This window comes from Triplophysa dalaica, chromosome 7 (genome assembly GCF_015846415.1).
Source record: "Triplophysa dalaica isolate WHDGS20190420 chromosome 7, ASM1584641v1, whole genome shotgun sequence".
Lineage (NCBI taxonomy): Eukaryota > Metazoa > Chordata > Actinopteri > Cypriniformes > Nemacheilidae > Triplophysa > Triplophysa dalaica.
The window spans coordinates 25,364,991-25,386,462 of NC_079548.1; the positions used below are offsets into that span (position 1 = coordinate 25,364,991).

Genomic DNA, 21,472 nt, shown 5'->3' on the forward strand with positions numbered 1-21,472 from the left:
CCATGCGTTTTACAAATGCGCCTGCTGTATACACAACACCACTTAGACATTTCTGTAAATATCTTCTTTTGTGTTGCACGGAAGAAAGAGTCACATTTACAACCACAGGAGGGTGAATAAATGATGACAGAGTTTGTTATTTTTGGGTGAACTATCATTTAACTTGGTTAAACTGGACGTGGTTAGTGAATAAAAGAAGTTGATTTGTCAGTGAATTCACCCATGGCTCTTTAAAGAGTAAGAGGAGAAAAATGGAATGCCTAGGACACATATGGTACATCATAGAAAAGTACAGTACATTACATCAAAGTGCATCACACGCCCCGGTGGGAACAGAACAACCTCCGCTGGCGGACGTTAAACAATAACATTCCATCTTATCTGACATTTCCGTCCCAGCGGGCCTCGTCCCCACACGGCCTCAAAACTGCAGCGCTTTCTAACCTGTCCTCCTTTATCACGTCCACAAAGTGTGCGTCGCTCCTCTCTCGGAAGTTTTTGGAGCGCAGGGGGATGAGGGCAGAATGATCCATCGTCCCCATGCCGCTGAAGCCGCCACCCCACTTCTTCTCCTGCAGCATCTCGCACAGAGATGTCTGACTGTGGGCCACGTGCTGCTCCAGGTGTGGACTTAACAAGCCATTAAGAGTCTTCGGATTCTTACCAGAAGGTCCCTGAAGATTCAGATGGGAAAATTAAACAAGGAATGGATTTCAGGAAAACGTTATTATTGCTAGATTATACTAAATGCTACTTAATTAATTTCTAAATAATTATATATATATATATATATATATATATATTCACATATATAATACATAGTTTTTATAATATAAAATATAGATAATTTTCTATAAAAACATACAAATATAAAGTACTATTAAAGGTTATAGGGTCACTTGTGTGATATGTTTCTCTTGACATTACAAATATTTTGATCAGAAGACAAATGCTTAAATAATAGATCACAGAAGACAAAAATATAAATTTACTAACAAAACTAAAATGAATAAAGTATTTATATTTATATTATATCATTTTTAATATATAGTACCGATTTTTGAAAAAAGATTGTGTGTGTGTATTAGTGTAGTGTGACATTATATATTACATTATTTTTAATATTTTTTAGGATCATTACATGCATTTTCATCATGACATTATTTTCAAGACAACTCAATGTCATATCTGCAGTACACACTATGTATATTGTCCTACATAATGCGCACAATTCTGTACCAAACACAACAAAGCACTCCTGACTTTACCCTTTTGTGCCCGATTTCACGGACTTTATGAAGTCCCAGACTAAAATTTAATTGACCTATCTTAACTGAAAATAACTTGCCCTGACATAGTTTAAAATATGCCAGTGTCATTGTTTCGTCAAACCAGTCATGTTTTTTCTACAGCATTTTTATAAAAGTGCCTTAAATATGCTAATTTAACTAAGGTCTAGCCTCGTCTGTTTTTTCAATGCACTTTTTAAATTATTCATTCTATTCTTTCTAGCATTTTTATTCATTCTATTCATTTTATTCAGATCTAATTGATGCACCTTCCTGTTGATGGATTTATGATCGGAATCTGTGCAGTTGTTAAGAAGCATCCCATCTTCTGAAGCCAACACGCTACACGAGGGACAGGCGGACTGATGGGACAAAAAACATGATCAGAATAACAACTGAGCAGGGTAAGAATTGTTGAAAAAATATTGTTGCCTAAAATCTTTAACAATCAAAAAGTATTTCAACTATTTAAAATGACAGTATATTAAACTTTTTTTTGCTTCTGCCATTTAACACCCATAAACTGAAGCGTGGAATGAAATTTATCATGTGTATCATGAATATTCAGTGGATTAAACAGATGTGAATAATGATATCAGTCTGTGTTCCTCTCTACACTGTCAGCAAAGAGCCACATGCTTCGCCTGTCTCTCTTATCGTATTTACCCCCATTGTTTGCAACCCAAGGTCCCATCAGTGTTAAGTGCAATGATGAGAGCATTCTTCACCGGGGCTGCTGGGTAATGTGGCGTCCCTTGAAAGGTTGCTCGGATGAACGCTTGTTGGCTTTGATTGGTCGATCAAATGTAATGAGAGTGGGGTGCGTCACGCACCGGTCCATTATAACCTGACCGATCTACCACCGGTGTCTCTCTGGCCGTGCGCTTTTATTGACGTATGCATTACAGTGATTTGCGAAACACGCCAATATTTTATATAATGCATCAGCTCTCTTCAGCATTAAATGGTTGAATGCATAAACTTAAAGCATACAACATCAACCTGAACTATACTGATATCGTACGATATTAAATCATTTGCTTATTGTAAATATTTGAAGGCACTGACCTTTACTCTGTCCGGTGTGAGAGCGCAGGCCGATGACGTCAGGTCAGGTGTGTGAGCGCAGGATGCAACGCTGATGGATTTTCGGAGCTCCGTTCCCATCAGAACGGACTGAGAACAGTGGGCATTCTTCACTTTCCTCCCGGAGATCAGATACGTCTTAAGACCTGGAGAGAACACACAAACACACACACACCATCAAGTCCCAGCAGTGTTTGTCTGTATCAGTTTGGTTCATTGTGCATTGACCCGTGTTGACAACCATCAAATTGATTCATCAATCATCTCCGAGCAAGCACATGGATTGTGAAGAGAGAGAGTGTGTGTGTGTGAAACCAGGTGGACATGATAGGATTTTTCACCCGTTTTTTTGTGTGGATCAAATGTGCAGATGATGCTTTTATTGAATTAAACTCAACCCTCCCACAAACTGAATGTAATATTCAGCGAATGACAGATGGAAGATGTACATGAGGGCAAGTATTCTTGCATCCATAATACCAACATTTGGGACATACATATGGATCTAAATATATAGCGCAAAACTCATATTCATGTCTTTGTTCTAGCAATAAACCTGAAAAATGTATCAATAATAAAAAGGTATATATATAAAATATTAATATTTATATAGGTGGCAAATTGACCTGGAATGATAGCTTGCTAAATGAGTTTGAGCAAATGGAAACCTTTGCTTTAGTCTTATCTGTCTCAGATATTTCTCCTGAGAAAAAGAGTCGGAAATGTCACAAAAGTTTCAGAAGAGATGGCAACAATGTGTCAAACCGAGCTCACATTTGTCAAGTCTGCAACCAGAAGTCCATATTATTGAAGATCTGAATATGACCTCAAACATTTCTCCTCAAATTTGCGTTCATTCATTCAATCATTTAAACCTCCAAATATTTTAACAATCATCTGAGACATTGATATATCAATAAAACACAGGAAAACTCTGTCAAATCTCCAAAGAACGAGCAGCATCTGAGTGACATACGTGGGAAGAGTAAACAAGAAATATGGATTGTGAAAGGTCGAGTGTTGTATAGCCACAATAAGACAACTAAAAGTGTCCTGTTCCACCCAAACACTCTCAGGTTTTTGTCGATAGTGCGGTCTGAGAGCTCAGGAACTAAAAACGTCAGGCCCAATGCCAACGTTAGAAGCGAGCACATGTGTCTCTGTCTTCACGCGCATTATTCACCTGTCACAAGCTGGCGTGGAAATCAGGAGGACAAGCACCTGGAATAAAAATCACTGTACCGCTCCATTCTGCGTAGTGCTCTTTTAAAACTTCATGCATGTTTAATGAGGCTCAAAAACACCGAACACATTTTGTCCAGTTCGCTAGAGTTACGACCTTGAGACAACATTCTTTAGATTAATAAAAACAAGACAGGACACGTTTTCCTGTTTAAACATTTACCTAGAGTCAATCACATATTTACTGACAGGACTGTTTGGTCTAAAGATTTTTGTAAATGCAAATCGAAATGAATAAAGATTTCTCAGTCAAAGCACATGCATGAAAGTTTTTTGTACTAAAGTCTAAATCTTGGCTTGATGCATGTTTTCTTTTGCGATGTCCCAGGACTCATGTCTGATATATGTTCACACATCAATAATCCACTTTCAAATGCTTTATTCTGATTGGTTGACAGATAGTGTCAAATGTGCAATTTCATTTTAGGACACGCACACCTGTGAATCAGCTCTGTCCACCTTTACATATACTTCGGCAAGTTAAACAAAACATAACCAATAAAAACAGTGTTTGATTGCTGTTTTTAATGTGAAATTGTATAATTCATGTAAATGTGTGGTTAGAAAATGTATATTATATATATAAAAATATATACACAAAGCATTGCCAAAATATAGAAATAAATCTATTGAATAGAATGAATACAATGACTAAACAGAATGAAGAAACCAACACTGTCTATTTGTTTCATTGATTTTCGCTTCATGCCGTTATGAAAATAGAACAAATAAGTAAATAATTTACTTGTCATCTACTTGTATACAGTTTTTAATGACTGTAGATAATAGAAAAAAATTGAAAACTGAATAAATATTAATACTTGTTTACAGGTTTTTATGTCTCATGTGTGTGCTGTGTATGCTGTCTCTCTTTCACTCTCTCCATATCTGAATCCCTCTATCTTTCTCTCTCTCTCTCTCTCTCTCTCTCTCTCCCTCCCTCCCTCTCTCCCTCTCTCTCAACACTCCTTCAATCTCAGCACCTTTTCTTGTATCCGGATGCTATTTTTAGAAAAGGTCATAGGAAAGAAAGCAAGGTTTGCTAATGCATTTACTTCTCACTATAGCGCTCACTTTAAGCGTTAAAGAATTTAAGATCTTTAAGAATAAATGTTGAAAACACTGTGAAGACACATTGAGGTATATTAATGAATGACAAGGGCAATGCTGTCATCATGACAACACATATACATGCACAGAAACAGAATGAAAAACTGTCAGGAAATGTCTCATCTATACATTCGTCAGATGTTTCCATCTCATTTCCATCAGTGTCTATGTGTTGATTGGAAATCAAACCTGTGTCGTTGACGCTCTACAATCGAAGCTTCATGAAACGTTTCAGCATAACATTTCAAGAAAGTAGCGTCTGCGTTCAGCCATTCAACTCACACACAACTCAGAACAAGAACTTAACCAGAAGATGAAATCCAAGCTAAAAAACAGATGATTCAAGGGCTTTTAACAGAGTATACTGTAAATGCAGAATGTCAGAACGCAGTCAGAAAGTTCCTTTCAAACAGGACAATAAAAATCAAGATTCATAAACATTCAGTTGATTTCAGTCTCAAGCCAGACCATTTGTTTCAGAAAGATGTCTGACTGTTTATCAAAGAGTCTCATCAGGAGTGTTGAGGACATTTCCTGCCCTGCCCACAACACCACAACCACAGACGGACACACGTGACAGACAGACCGGATATGCAGTTTCATGAAGATCAATTTTTATGATATCCAATAAATCGGCTATATTCCAGTGAGATTTGATCTCATAAAGTACAATATTCGACCTGTCAGAGAATCTTAATGGTCAATGGATGTACAAAGCAACAAATGTTAAAACTTTTAATGCATTGTGCATTATTATTTTGGCAAGCCCTGCAAGTCTTCTCTCTGTTCTGCAGAATGTCTTTCCCATTAAAATCTATAGTTACAACATTCTCGGAGGAAACATAAACTTTAGTTTGTATGAGGTTAGGATGCTGTAGGAGCCAAACACATATATGCTGATGTCATGACTCTATGCTGTGATCTTAAAGACAATGAGAAAAACATATTCATCAAGAAAAAATGTTTTAATAATCCTCTGTGATGTCAACTAAACTGTACTCTCGGAATCTGTTGGCAAAGTAACATGTTTTACAGGAACACTTCTAAAATTTCTGAAGAAATAAATCCTCTGACTTATTTCTCTCAAAGTCAGACTCGAAATTGGTTTAAGCATTTCTCGCAACAAATCGTATCCGTCACACGCATTTGATCTTCAAAGTAATGCCACAGGGCATTTTGGAATAATGATTAATTTGAGCTCATTCGATTAATGCATGTTTGAGTTTAACTATTACAGTTGCTGGTCATTTGTAAAAAGATATTTTACAAAAATTGAATGCTTTTCCTACAATAAATAGTTTTAGTTCACTGTAAAAACAGTCAAATTCCCTAAATTACAACTTTTGCCATTTACATGAAACATCTGTACATCTGTAAAATAAAAACATTCCATGGTAACCACAAACCATTTTTGCTACAATCACCATTAAGTTTTACAATATTTTTTGCCATATATATATATATATATATATATATATATATGTATAATCTGCCAAAAACATATTTACCGGGCTTGCCATACTAAAATACCATGGTCATGTTCATAAAGGACACACTTCAGATTATCTGCGTTTGGGTAGGAACTTCACACAGATTTGAAAAAACAGGGCATATTAAACATATTATTTCTTCAATACTGTGGAAAGTGTCTTTTGAAATGAAAGACATTGTGTAGTCTGCCGTCTCAACTGACTCAGTGTTTTTCTGATCTGTGATTGACAGTCGAATAGCAAGCAAAGATGGGGAATATTCTCCGTCTGAATACACAGCTCAGAATGAATAAGCAATGACCATATTTCTGGATCTCATTCATCAACGCCTGCTGTCACCGGTCATCTTTTATCATTAAACGCCACTGTTTTATGATTCACGCTTTCAATAACACACTTTTTGGAAAAAATTAAAGCCCGGTGAAGGACACAAAGGACATACAAACAAAATGGTCTTTGAAATGTGCATACACAATTCTTCATATGCTAGGTTACTATTTCGTAAACCATGTACATGTGCACATGCACACCACACTTAAGGATGTAATCTGCAAAGTTTTACACATTACGCCCAGCGTTACCACTATGGCAAGCTGAATTAGCTTTTAATCACTCTCAGGATATGAATTTTTGATATCAACAATTCAATTTTTACTAGTAAATATTATAATAATTCTTAATATCAAGAATATAATTTCTACTTGTAACAATTACTATTTTTGATATCAGTAATTTCATTTTCACTAGTAAAAATGTGAATTCTTGATATCAACAATGACGTCTTCACTCGCAGAAATGTGTATTCTTGATATCAAAAATAGTATTTTAACTAGTAAAAAACGTCATTCTTTAAATCTGTAATTGCATTTTATCAAGTTAAATGTCACAATAGGCTGCCATTCTAATTCAATTTCAGATATCAATAATTAATTTCTTACATGTTAAAAATCTTATTTCAGATATCAGAAATGCAATTCTTACTAGAAAAATCTTAAATTTTGATATAAATAATTGTGTGGTTAGAAGTGATAATGTCTATTCTTCAACAATTAAATTGTCCCTTGTTGATATGCTTATTCTGAATTTGAATGGCAGTCTATTGTGATATTTAACTTGGTAAAATGCAACTACAGATATCAAGAAATACGTTTTTACTAGTTGAAAATCAATTTTTGATATCAAGAATTCACATTTTTACTAGTGAATAGCAATAATAAATTATTTTCTTGATATCAAGCAAAATCATTTTTACTCGTAATAATTACATTGTTGATATTAAAAATTCATATCCTGAGAATGATTAAAAGCTAATTCGGCTTGCCATAAACCACAGCACCTACTTTTCACAACCCGATCGATAACACAACCCCCCAGACTACATCAGAAAAACATCATAAAAATAATTCTGTTCCATATGTTTTGCACAGACTTGCAGCGTTCGGCTGTCATTCCATCAGAAGTGCTAAGATGCTGCTAACATGCACGTCAATCGGTCCTAACGGATGTCTTCAGAACGCAGCGAGGTGCTCAATGCAACCCTGTTCTGACAGATGCGAAACGGGCCGATCGATCGCATCGATTAAAACACATGTCTCGTTCGAGCCCCATCAATCACCCAACTCTGGCCTGAAAAACAGAAAGGAAACTATGTCAGGTATCTAGAGACGTTCTTATCTCCACGGACTGAAGCTTTGTTAAACACTGTCAGCCTTTTTCATCTAAGAAGTATGCAAATATTTATAAAGCTATTATATGATTCACAAAATCTCACAGGTGTTTGTGTGACACACTGCTGCAGGCTTTTCCATTCAGCGCACAGCTTTGTCATACAGCACACACAAAAGTGGCACTTCAAACACATTGTGTGTCCATCCTCTCCATACTCACAGGACAATAAGAGACCCTGACCTCACCCGCCAACATTGCCAAACGGGTCAGTGTTACGAGTTTCTCAATGTCAACCAAAAGGGTTACAAACACTGAATCATTACAAAACTGTACTTTTGCAACACGCCCCCCACACACCACACGTCATAAGGAGGCAAGCATCTGTCCTCTCAGCGTGAATTGGGAGCACAGACAGAGAACAGATTGAGAGTTGAGCCCATCAAACAAAAACTTGAGAAAACGATCACGCCAGTGTTACCTGTATGCCTTCATGCCAAATTATTCTCTGATATATAAAAAACATTTAATCTGAACAGACATTTTTATCAAATCATAAACTTTCTATTACTTCTATGAACATCATTTTATTTTAATTAAACTATCTTTATATTCAAATTACAATGCAGTACTTTCTACCGTCTTATTTCGAGGGTAATGCATATTTATTTATTTGAAAGATGTTTAATTCTTCCAACTCATGGGATTTTTTAAATTTATTACTTTTCACAATTTTGCATTGTCGCAAAACAGCTGTACACAAAATTGCCAATAGACAATAAGTACATAAATTCAAACTTTATACCGTACACAATCTTAAAAATCTTTGAATCTAAATGCTTGAAATTAATTTTAAAACTAAATATATAAAACTAAATAAAGATTAGACTAAAATATAATCTGCCAATTTAATGTCCATTATACATTTCTATTTTAATTAATGATTATTTTTTAAATGTTATTGAAACAATGACCAAATAATGAAGAGAAAGCAGCGAGTTAGAGCCCATAATAAATCAATGAATGAATCTGGCTGATAAAATGACAAGAGAATGATTTCTCAAATTGTATGCAAAGCATGGTGGCTTTAATGATGCCAGAAACCTAGTTTTGATTTTGGATACTTCTAGTCTCAAAGTATCCCACATTACCCATATATCAGTTTATAATGATATGCACATTTTTATTTAGTTTGCAAAACGCCATGCCACAGTGTCCTGGATGTTCCTATGCTGTTCCCAATAAAATGGATTTTATTGCATTTATTATACAGTGGCTATGGTGTTCTGAGTATTTACCAGGTGGCGTCACTTGGTTTAATAGACCCAGCTCTTAAAAAGGAAGACCTCTCTAGATAACCTGCATCACAGCTTTGTTTTTTTACAAAACCAGACGAATGAAGATACCTTAATTATGACATTTCTTTTATTAAACTATCCCTTTTGTGCTTTACCAGCGAGACCATCAGGTTGACTTTCTGTAGTTAAGTTCCCCCAGCTAAACCAGTCTGGAGCAAGCAGAAAATTCACACGGAGATGGTCTTTTCAGCAGGGTGGTATGACCTTATTAAACAAAGGTCTGGTTTTTAATCATTTATATTGCCAGATGGCTCACACATGCGTTATGTTGCTCACACTTATTTTAGAAAAGAATACAAAGCAGTTTAAACGAATGCTTATATTTGGAGACTGTGGTTCTTTACGGAGGAATGCTGGAGGATTGAAGCCCGTCTGCAGATGTTATTCACTCTCACATAAGAAAAGAGAGATTTAAGACAACGGTGAAGCAGCGGGGGGACGGTACTCAACGCTCGGTGGGAGATCATCACAAGCACAAAGATTTCTCTTGCCGTGTGTGCGCGTGTGTTCGTTTCATCGGCAGCTGATAAAACCCTGAGCATCTCTCATCAATTCCTTTAAAAACTCCTCTTCTTCAGGTGTTTCACCATTCGCTGTCTTTTGGGCAACAAATGTCTCATTTGTGTCCATTTCTGTTGTTCCATTTTTCATTTCTTAGGAAAATATTAGAAACAGTTCACCCAAAATCTTTATTTGTTCATCCAGCAAAGAAGATATTTTGAAGAATGTTGATAACCGAACAACACGGATCCCCTTTGACTTCCATTGTATAAACACAAAATGAGTGAATAATTGATGAAAGAACTTTTATTTTTGGGTGAACTTTACTTTAAACTTGAAACAAAACTTGAGACCTCAGAGCAATGATTTTTTCTATGGTTAAGAAGATTTTATTCTCTTATGTCTTTTGTTTTGTCAATAACTTCTCTCGATATTACAGTGAAGTCAAGTGTTGTGTTTGCGTCCAGCCCTCCCACCATCTCCGGCTAAACATGCCATCCATTGTAGAAAACACAACCTTATTTGGAGCTGATCTCACGGCGTATGACGTGTAGGCTGATGTTAAGAGCTAAACAAAACTAGTCACACTTGAAATAATAAATGCGCCCGCAATAACCCTGCAACACCTCAGTTATTACAAAACTGATGTGCTGTCCACTGCGTATAAAATGATAAAGTGTTCGGTTCAGTTCATGTGATAAGGAAATCAACAGATAATCACACCTCCATTGACTGCCAACATGATGCAGTCATTTCAAGTTTTCAAGAATTGTCTGAAAAATATATGAGATCAAATATTGCCATTAAGAACCAACTTTAAACGTTTACATAAAAAACACACCTAAAAGACTATTGTTAAAAAAATAAAGAGTCTTTTTTTAATTATATTGAATTAAATATAGATACATTTATATGTGATATATTTATATATATATTATATGTTCATTAATTATTAAATACATAATGAATACATTTATTCCTTTAGTCATTGCATTTATCTTATACATGTTTTTTAAATAAATAAGAGTCTTTTAATTAATTATATTTAATTAAATATGTTAATATTAACTGTATATAATATATTTAAATATTAATATATGAATTAAATCAAAAATATTTAATGTTATACATTTATTTTGCCTTTACTTATTGTATTAAGCTTACTGTTTTAAAAATTACGTTAATGTTTTAAAAAATGTTTGCTTTATTTAAATGTTTTATATTTAAACTGAGAAACACAGTGAGCCGGAGTTTATGCAACAAATGTGCATCAAATTTTTGCCCTCATAAAGCATTATAATGTACAAAAATACGCATCATTTCATAACCTGGCATTAAAAGAAAAATACATTTGAAAAATTCCACCTATACCCATACAAAATATTAAAAGATACGGTTGAATGACGCTCACTGATGAAACACAGAAAGAGCTTATAGTAAATTCAAGGTCTCTTTTACTCTCTCATATCAGCGGAGAAAGATCTCACCCCCCTCTGACTCTCCATATGGATAAAGATCTCCATCCAGGAGCTGCTCGATACTCCAGAAAATCCAGTAAAATGAAGACGCATTATACAGTAGAGGCCGGTAATAACGCTTACGCAGTGAATAAGGGCACGCACACATCAGCCTCTTTGTCCTTGAATGAACCGCTCTGACTATCACTTCTGCATGGCCGTGGCTGTTAGAAGCTGCAAGGCCTCTTGGGAGATAAGAGAGAGAGAGAGAAAATCAAGACACAAATGCAACAGCGGTTAGATATGGGATGGGAGCTTTTAAATGCTTCATCGTGAGCTTTGGGAAAAATCTTCTTAACTGGTGACAACAGAGATGCAGTACAACAGATGACACCTGAATCCAAAAGCACAAGATGTGAGATTGACCTCAACCGGAGATTTCAAAGCATTTTGTTTAAAAAATATCAATAGGAAATTGAGATCCGAGCATGCAATCCATCACCTAAAGAATGAAAGTTCACCAGGTCTGTGCAACAGTTAACAATTCAGTGTCACAATCCGCTCGATTTATAACAAATGAGGTGAATGATACAAATGTATTCGCATCCAAAATGTCTGAGACACAATATGACAAGGGCACGGGAAAGAAAAATGTGTTGAAAATGGCAGAGAAGATTATACAGTATACTTCAACGCGAATGAGACCTCAAACTACACACACACAAGACATTCTGACAACGTTTACCACGCATGGGCACGTCTGCATGCGCTTCTGCATTTCAAAACAACGAGAGAGAAAGACTGCTGGCTGCAGAATGAACTCGGGGATATCCTTGAGAAATCATCTTTCATTTATGAGTCCTCGTCGGCAGCGCTCTGGAGGTAAGCCAGAGAAACACAGAGCACAATACAGCCCGTAATACACTCATACTTTCAACCGCTTTCAAAATTGCATTAAACATTAAAGATTTAAAAGTGGCATCAAAAATTGCTAAAGAAATTAAATGGGCGTTGCTAGGGCGTTGCCACTTGGTTACCTACAAGTCCAAAACGATCACCCACATTGCCACGTAGATAGCGATAGAGCGGCAAAACAAAAATAAAAATTACACACTTCACGCATGTAAAAAAAAGTCTCGATCATCTCAAGATGCGTCTATATTGCGTCCGCTCTTAAGCATCACTTTCAAAAAGGCCTTGTGGACCTTCATAGTCTCTAATTATTTATTCACATCAGCATCTATCACGCGTCCTCCCTGCAGATAGTGGAATTAGAGGTATTAGCATCAGTACAGAGCATGTGAAGAGCATTGAATGTGCGTGTGACGGAGGGATCAATAGGATAAGTAGGTTGATGAGCATCTACTCTCATGCCCGAAAAATCCCACAGAACCCTCAAATAACATCATTTGAAATGACATGAGGATGAATAAATAATGAAAGATGATTTGTTTTGGGGTCAATTATCCTCTCAGGTATTACTTCCTTTGATGTATTTTAGAGATACTGACATGGGCACACAAAGCAAACAGTGTGAATATAATACATAAAACCAACCAATAGTACTCAATCAAAGTTTTTTAATCACATTTTAATATTTAATTTGAACTGAAACTGTGATGTGGGTGACAAGTCAGAGTAATAATTAATGATCTTACTCTTAATGTTAAATTAATATTTGTATTGCTTCATTGAACTTCCTAAGGGAACAGACGAAGTGTTTGTTTTCAAAATGAGATAGCTACGTTTTTCCAAAAATCATGTTTTTTATTATGTTATCATGTTTTTATAATGTTTAATGTGTTATTTAGCTGTATTTTTTATCATGGCTTAAATCAAAACAAACCAACCGCAGTTTGATGAATATTAGTTGGAATGCACAATTTTTTTTAATCTCATTTTTGAAGAAAAAAAGATTTTTGATTCATTAAAATGACTCATAAACGCAAAGGCAATAAACGTGTGTATGCATTTTCATACACAATGAGTTGTAATATATCCAACATGCACAAAAGCATAACCTTAATAGTCCACATGAACCGGAAGTTGCGATCGTATTTACTTCCGGATTTTGATTTCCTGGTGAAATAGTGGGCGTGGCTTGGCAGTAGAATGCCTTCTGAGAGAGAGGAGTTAACAGATGCTCCGCCCAAGCCATCTGACATACATCATTTTAAATGGATAGTCAGTACAGTACAGAAGTAGAATGTCCCACATTGATAAACTATTTACAATAAACGCTCCAATATTTCATGAAAAACATTTCAATTTCACTGTGACTTCCAATAAACCTACAGACAAACACAACAGTGTGCACAATCTATCTTGTGAGGCGGCTAATTCGTTTAAAAGTGAATGGTATGACTATTAAAACTAAAGATCACTGGAGCAAAAGATAATGAATAAGATTGTACAAATTGAACTAAACGTAAAAAATGATGAATTGCCATAATATTGTGTCGGCCCATCTGCAGCCCGTTTAATTCTACACAACATTAACCGCTCAGTTCTCTTTAAAAACAGATGGACGAGCCGATAAAAGCATCTCCTGAGAGCCGTACGCTGAAGGACACTGGGAATACATGACAGTAAGGGTCAAACGTGGTGGCTCCCTGAGGATACGACCCATGTTTGGCTGTAACGGTTTAGCGGTGATTTACTACTTACATTACAGCAAACTGTCTTCACCTGCTCTCACAACACAAGAGAACAGCCGCACATCCATCGCCGTCAGCGCTGCGGGCTAATGAATCGTCTGGATCTACATAATGAAGCCTATTTTACTCCAGACTCCACGCTTGACATTTACAGTCACGGAACGTGTAAACAGAACGATGTGTCATGTCTCTTCACCATTGATTTTGTGCAAATAGATCTTCATATCTGTTACATTTTTGATTTTCATTCAAAATCTGTGCATCTGACCTGTGACCTGCGATGAAAGACACTTGAAGATGTTTATAAGACAGCAAGGCTCGTCTCTCGCCGGCTCCAGGTGGCTGTGATTTGATCTCTTAACCTAAGGTGACTCCGGTGATAGTCCTCCAAGACAAATAACTTCCAAAACATTGCACTTAAAAATGTACAGACGCACCTGCTGACTCATCACCTCCCTCGACCCTTCAAGTACAAACCCGACGAAGATTCTCACTGTGTCCAGGAACGATTAGAAGCTAAAGACTACGACCCAATTAAAAACTGTTTGGAAAGTTAATGTTGCAGAGGACGGCGTATTTCACAGGACTGTAAACACAAGACATTGTAAATGAAAAACAGAGCAGCTGCTTATTGTGCTGAGTCGAGACTTCATACATTTTCTGCTGAGCCATACAAAAAAATGTACACAATTTGTCATGAGAAATACAATATATCACAGCAAAGCAAGTGCACGGTCAGGAATATACAATGACAGCCGAATAATGATGCAATGACATGAACTGTCGATATCAACATAATACATTTTATAGACATTACTTGGGAAACTGGCTATAAAAATATATAGCTCTTACAGTTTTATTGAGAGCAGATGTAAAATCAAGTCTCAAGACACTAAAAAGTCATAACAAAATAATATACATATATCGCATATAGACAGACACCAGTGTTTAAATGTTTAGGTTCACTCGAGTGACATTTTTTCGTGATCTTACAAATCTGTATGCTTAGCTTTTGTAGATAAAAATATGATATAAACTAGAATATATAAAAGCACAAATATAATAAGCGAACATTCCCGTTTCTTTTACCGTCCAACTTAAGTGTAATATTAATTAATTTAGATTAACTTATTAATAAATTATATTAGTATGAATCTACTCATTTATTATAGTATAAATATAATATATATAATTTTTAAAGCATGACATGGACTTGAAAAAGAAACAAACAGGCCTCAGCACATTTGTTTTTAATGTACATTTATAATTTAATACATTAATTTGTAAAAATTAATCGTTTCTAAAATACTGACCGAAAAACATTTGTTTATTTAATCGCAAAACGAAAATGTATTATTAATTCATATATATGAATTTATTAAAAGCATGCCTTGGACTGGATAACAAAAACATGTTTCAGGCTTCAACTGTTTTTTCTGTACTTATTGTACAATCATAATTAATCACATTTATTTTAAATTTATACTTTTCAAAAACACTGACTGTTAACTATAAAAAGTATCATTATTATTATCAAAAAACACTTTTACTGATGCTTACAAAACCATCAAAATTCTACGTGCCCCAAAAATAAACTGGAAGTTTCATCATTTTGCCCTGAGGCCTCAGCATCACAGCAGCCCTGAACCGGCTTCCGTTTGCTTTGGCTAGTCCCCTTACAGAAAACACATAAAAGAACAAGGTCACATCAGAATGAGAAACAGCACCGCCACTGTTAATTTTTCATATTCTATTAACGGTTTTACGAGAACATACTTCATCTCAGTAGGTCAGAAAGACGTTGGGAGGGGGTGGGAATAATCCCTGCAGCGTGGAAGCAGATGGGTCATACATCGTGTTATGAAGTTCACAGAGTAAACCATGAGAGGATTCTCCCGTCACCTCCAGACACCGTCCAATCACACATCAACAGCTGCTCCCTCGGCATGCTGGGAATCACTCTCACATCCACATCTCTTTACTGTGAGTCTCATTAGCTGTCATAGCACCTGCCAGAGGAGCAGAGTCTCATCTAAACACTTAACTCATCCCTAGAGAAATAACTTCACAAAATTGTTTACGCTAGAGCTTCTTTCCAGCATCACGGTCCTTCAATAACTTCATGTGCATAAACCCACAACGAAATCAATTTTACTACAAGTGTACTTCTTTCATACTTTTCAGAAATATACTTAAGTATACTTGACATATAAGATATTTAAAAACAAACTTGGCCTGATATGTTTTGAATACACTAAAATATAAGCGATGTTTAAGTATTCTAGTAAGTTACACCAAGTATGCATACTTGGCCATGTTAACGTTCATATGGTAACATCCATCCATCCATCCATCCATTTTCTACCGCTTATCCGAACTACCTCGGGTCACGGGGAGCCTGCGCCTATATCAGGAGTCATCGGGCATCAAGGCAGGATACACCCTGGATGGAGTGCAAACCCATCGCAGGGCACACACACTCACTCATTCACTCACGCACTCACACCCTACGGACAATTTTTCCAGAGATGCCAATCAACCTACCATGCATGTCTTTGGACATTAGGTCCAAACATCTTTATTTAGGTATACTTAGTAACATAAGAAAACGTTTACTTATTTTTGTACGGTAAAAAATTACAATATGACATCTTTTCATACTCAACATGAACATGAACTCAGAAATAGCAAATCCACAAGCTATCTTCTCTTAAAAGCCTGCATTCTGAAAAACTGGATCTGTGAAAGTTCTGGATGAATTTCCAGTTTCCCCATAAAACCCCAGGAGAAATTTAAATTTGGTGTCTCTCCATCCCCCTCCACACTGTCTGACTGCTGTATCACTTATGAAGGTCACAGATGTTCACATGAGCAAATCTAAAACAACTAATGTGCAGACTTTAAAGAGAGGTAATGTATGCATGCTATGAGTCGCCCGTTTCACACCGATCGATCCTGCTGCACAAGGGTCGAGCAAAACAGGTGACCAATTGTCAACGTAATAATGGAAAAATCTGACCTGCTGCGTCTCTACAAGCTCCACTGAAGATACGGAGCAGGGAGACAAAAGAGGAGTCCACGCTTTTGGAAATATAAGCGTGAATGATACGGGCCGGGCTAAAATCAATTTTACATTAAGATGGAATTGCAAAAGCGCGCATGCATCACCGTTACTCTCGCTCGAAGCCCATAACAGTAATTAAATGTTGGTGCGTAGTTCATTACACACCAGAAACAAACGAGTTTAGTGATGGATGAGAGGCCAGAATATGATTATGAATACGATGAGATTTTTTGAAGATAGAAAGCACCAAATGCATAACACAAGAGAGCAAAAACATTGTAACCAGCCACCCTCATTGGCTGGTTAAATTGGGTCCCGCCCCCAAACGCACACCATTGGCTGAGACATTGTTACTGGGTTGGGCGAAAAAAATCTGATAAAAATTCACTTTAACCAAATCCGCCTATACAATCTACATTTATTTGACACCTTCACACCCTTCAATTTTATTTTGAGCAATCTTAAAAGAAACATCTGCGACAAGGTTGATACTCACTGTAAATGAAACGCAACCGAGAAGGCCATCAAATCTCCTGAGAATGAGACACATACGAGCAATGACATTATTCTCTGGGTGTGTCTATGGGTTGTCTACACACGTTAGAAATGTGGACCAAAAAATTGTGACCCACATTTTTTCATCAGCGTGAATGTAAACGTCTGACAGAATGATTGTCTGGGCTGTGGGACGTTGAGGGAGGAACAGAACCGAGACACAGCCAGGTTCTTTCCAGGGAAACGGCTATAAATAGCTTCATTTCCACACAAATGATCATCGCACACAACAGGGGCCGACACACACGGTGGGTTGTCAGAAGAACTACAGGGGATAAAATGTAGAACACATGCTAAAAGGTACATGCTACAGTACATGCTCCCAAAAGAACACGGGTTATTAAAGAAAGCAACAAGAGGTTTCATTTTGCTCCAGTGACCAAAATAAATTCCTTGTATGTGCATAGACACTTGGCATTAAAGCTCTTTGCGAATATAATTCTGAATTTTATTTCCCATCTTGAAGCAACAGAGCTCGGCCAGCAATGCATTTGTTTTGCAAGACGCCACCAAACACAAAGGCCGTCTCGTCGCATCCTCCCCGGGGCAATGCAGAGTCTCGTCTCTTCTATCCAGGGCAACAGTTATGACAATTCTTACTTTTGCTATTTATAAGACGGATTGCGGTCCTTTGTAAGAAGCGTGCTACACTGTTCTAGACACACAATAACAACCTATTCAACACTTGCACCTGAAGCCATTTTTCACAGCCAGAGCATTCGAGGTCAGAATATCTGAATGCGTTTATATTATTTTTATCCACATTTTGCCCAACGTTTGTGTCAAAGATTGGAGGCGGGTCATTCCTGCTGTGCAGAACCTTTTAAACGAAAAGAAATATACGTCATAATATATAAAATGTTTTATAAATATACGAATATGAACTCATCAAAGTCACAGCACTTAAAAGATAATATAGATAATTTACAGAATGAACATCATGAAATGAATTGGATATCTATAGAAAACAAAGAAAGTTGCCGGATGAAGAATTTAGAGTTTTAATTCATTTAAACTCATCTGATTTTGGGTAAAAAAAACGAACTTACTACTGCAAACCATGACAATCTATATTGGCAACATCCTGCTGTAGTTTCTTGCCCAAAATGATGCCACTTCCTGCATCCTTATAAAAAATATTTTTATTTAGGTGTGCTATTAATATAATTGTTTCAAATAAAAAAATAAGAAAGTTCTAAATTGTATGCACTTCTAAATAAAACAGTTTTAAGCTGAATTTCTGTACTCAAAGTTTACTTACATTTTGAACAATATGAACTAGTTTGCAAAAAACTTATACATTAAAGGAAAATTCAGCTTTAAAACGAAAATTATGTCATCATTAACTCACCCTGTTGTCATTTTAATTCTGTGTGATTTTCTTTCTTCTGCAAAACAAGAAAGAATAAATTTTGAAAAATTTTGGTAACCAAAAACCGCTGGTCCCCATTGACTTGCATTGGTTTTGTGTCCATACAATAGACGTCAATGAGGACTAACTGTTTTTGGTTAACAACATTATTCAAAATATCAACAGGGTGAGTAAATAATGACAGAATTTTCATTTTTGGGCAAACTATCCTAAGCTCCTTAGCTCTAACTGCAACCCTAAGTTACATATTTACAATTATTTTGCATTAAATGAGATATTGGGGAATCAAAAAAACTTTATACTACAATTTGATGCTCCAAAAAACAATACATTAAACTAAGTCACTAGGGTTGTAACGTTGCGTGTATTCGTACCGAACCATCACAGGTAAAATTCCAAATGAAGTCATCAGTCCTATGCCCTACTCCCTTCGAAGGGAGCCCTTGCAGTTGAGACTTTGGAGTAAACAGGGCATGTGCGTGCCAATATGAAGACATTTGGAATGCACTTGGCAAAGGGAGCGACTGCGACATAATTTCCTCATTATCTTCAGCTGGCATGTTCCCGTGACAACGCAGCATGAAAGTTGTATATATATATACAACTTTTAAAAATATAAAACAGTTATGTTTTATGCTTAAAGTCCCAGTGAAATAAAAACGACGGTGCCTATTTTTTCATGAAATCTTGCAGCGTTTATTGTAAATAGCTTATCAATGTGGGTCATTCTCTTTTAAAAATCGTTTGGCCTCATATTCTAGTTAAAATAAAAATAAAAAATCCACTTCCGTCCTGTAATGACCATCTATCTCAAATGACGTATGTTAGATGGCTTGGGCGGAGCTTCCGTTAACTCCTCCCCTGTCAGTCTGCTCCCAGTTCCAATTAAAAATGCAACAGATGTTTTTATACATTCAATCAAATTGCAGAGAAAGCCAAAAAGCCACGTCCACTATTTAGCCACTGATAAGTCACCCCTATAAGCTATTGATAAGTGACTATATAGCCGCAACATCTGTGTAAAATTATCAGAAATGTACCCCTATGTTCAACTTCACATGACTATGATAAAAGAAAAATGTGACATGCTATACAACAACATGCTTCCCAAGAATAGTGAGTTTATATTTGACCCATTAAAACAAATTATGGGAAGATTGAACTGTACTGCATAGCATAAAATGACCCTAGTGGGCTTGTTTGCGTTTCATTTCTATTACTTTCTATTGATAGTAGGCTAAATCAAAACACCCAGCTGGTAAACTTAATGTCTTACTGAAAAACAACATCAGCTTCAAAAGGAAGGCTTCAGTTTGTGATCAGTGTTCAGGTTGGTGTGAATGACTTGATATCTGGACAGTTTCCATTCTGAGGTCTGCCAGGTTTCCACACAAGCGACTGTGATTGATGCTGCTATAGCAGCGGCTGGAAGATTTCTACACTTCTCTAGTCTTGACGGAGAGCTCTTGCACTCGGCCTGTAAATCCACAGGGAGAAAAATAAATCCTTCGTATTGAACTGAATACAGCACACGAGTCCAGAAGGTCGTCAAAGTGGAAAAAACTGCAGCTAGTGGGCAAGAAAAACACGAGGTTTGAGTACTTGGAGAGGGGCGATCGAGTGTATCCGAGATATGCGGGAGAGAACGTTGCCCTGAAAATCATTTTGTTGATGAATTACGAGCACAGCTTCAAGCATAACGGGCGTGCGAGTTAAACCGAGAGAAACGAGAGCGAGTGAATTCAGCTGAGAGTTGAGTGCTGTTGGAAACTGAAATGTTGTTATGCAATGTTACTGCCCTTGCTGTACTGTTATGAGTCACGCAGTGAAAAGCAGAGGAAAAAAATCACTTAAGATACTCGCTGAAAAGGCTCAGCGGAGGCGAGTGAAAGTGAAAAGACAAGAGATGAGGAACGAGAGAAATAAACCTGACAGATGTTTAGAAGCGCACACCGTGGGGACGTTTTAAGGAAGCCATTTACCCTCTCTGAACGAGGGCAGAAGGAACTCGGGAGGAAAAAATTAAACTATTGATTGAGGGGATGTGCTGGCAAAGCTGAGTGAGATTCTCAAGGGCGACAGTCACAGCATCATTTCCACTTGCCCTCCTGTACCAGCCAGGGCAGCTGCGGTGATGATGCTTTGACAGCTCGGAGATTTCTGCGCACCCGCTTAATTCCAGCAAGTCAGTTAACAAAAACTAGAAACGGCAAGATATTTAAGTCAAACTGCTCAGGCATGCATGCTTTTTCATCTGAAGAGATCGAGTCCAACCTGTTATCAATTCTGTCAAAAGGGAAATTGCATTTCCTATTAATTACAGTCTGGAGTTCCTCATTACATGACAGGATCTATTTAACATAATTACACCTGAAAGGATTAATACCACAGTGAGAAATTCATATTATATACGACTAGGGCAATAGGACTCAAACCCCAAGTATGGAGCTCAAGTATACAGAAAAGTACAGAATAATTTGCATAAACAAGTTTACTGCATATAATATATTCAGAAAATATACTAATAATAAAGCTGTTCAACGATTAATCGTGATTAACCGCATCCAGAATAAAAATTATTTGTTTACATAATATACGTCTGTTCCGTGTGCATATTAATTTTGCA

At 36.6% G+C, this 21,472-nt stretch overlaps 1 protein-coding gene across 2 annotated transcripts in view; it reads right to left on the reverse strand.

Moving 5' to 3' along the window:
* LOC130426037 (adenylate cyclase type 9-like) overlaps positions 1–21,472 on the reverse strand; it is a 33,709-nt gene that overhangs the window by 8,010 nt on the left and 4,227 nt on the right. The window contains exons 2-4 of one of the 2 annotated variants that reach the window (XM_056752535.1): positions 2,358–2,521; positions 1,559–1,651; positions 445–674 (exon numbers count right to left, since the gene is read on the reverse strand). In XM_056752535.1, coding sequence (XP_056608513.1) covers positions 445–674; positions 1,559–1,651; positions 2,358–2,521 — 487 coding nt within the window. The remainder of the gene's footprint in view (positions 1–444; positions 675–1,558; positions 1,652–2,357; positions 2,522–21,472) is intronic. The other variant, XM_056752536.1, reaches the window with a different exon arrangement.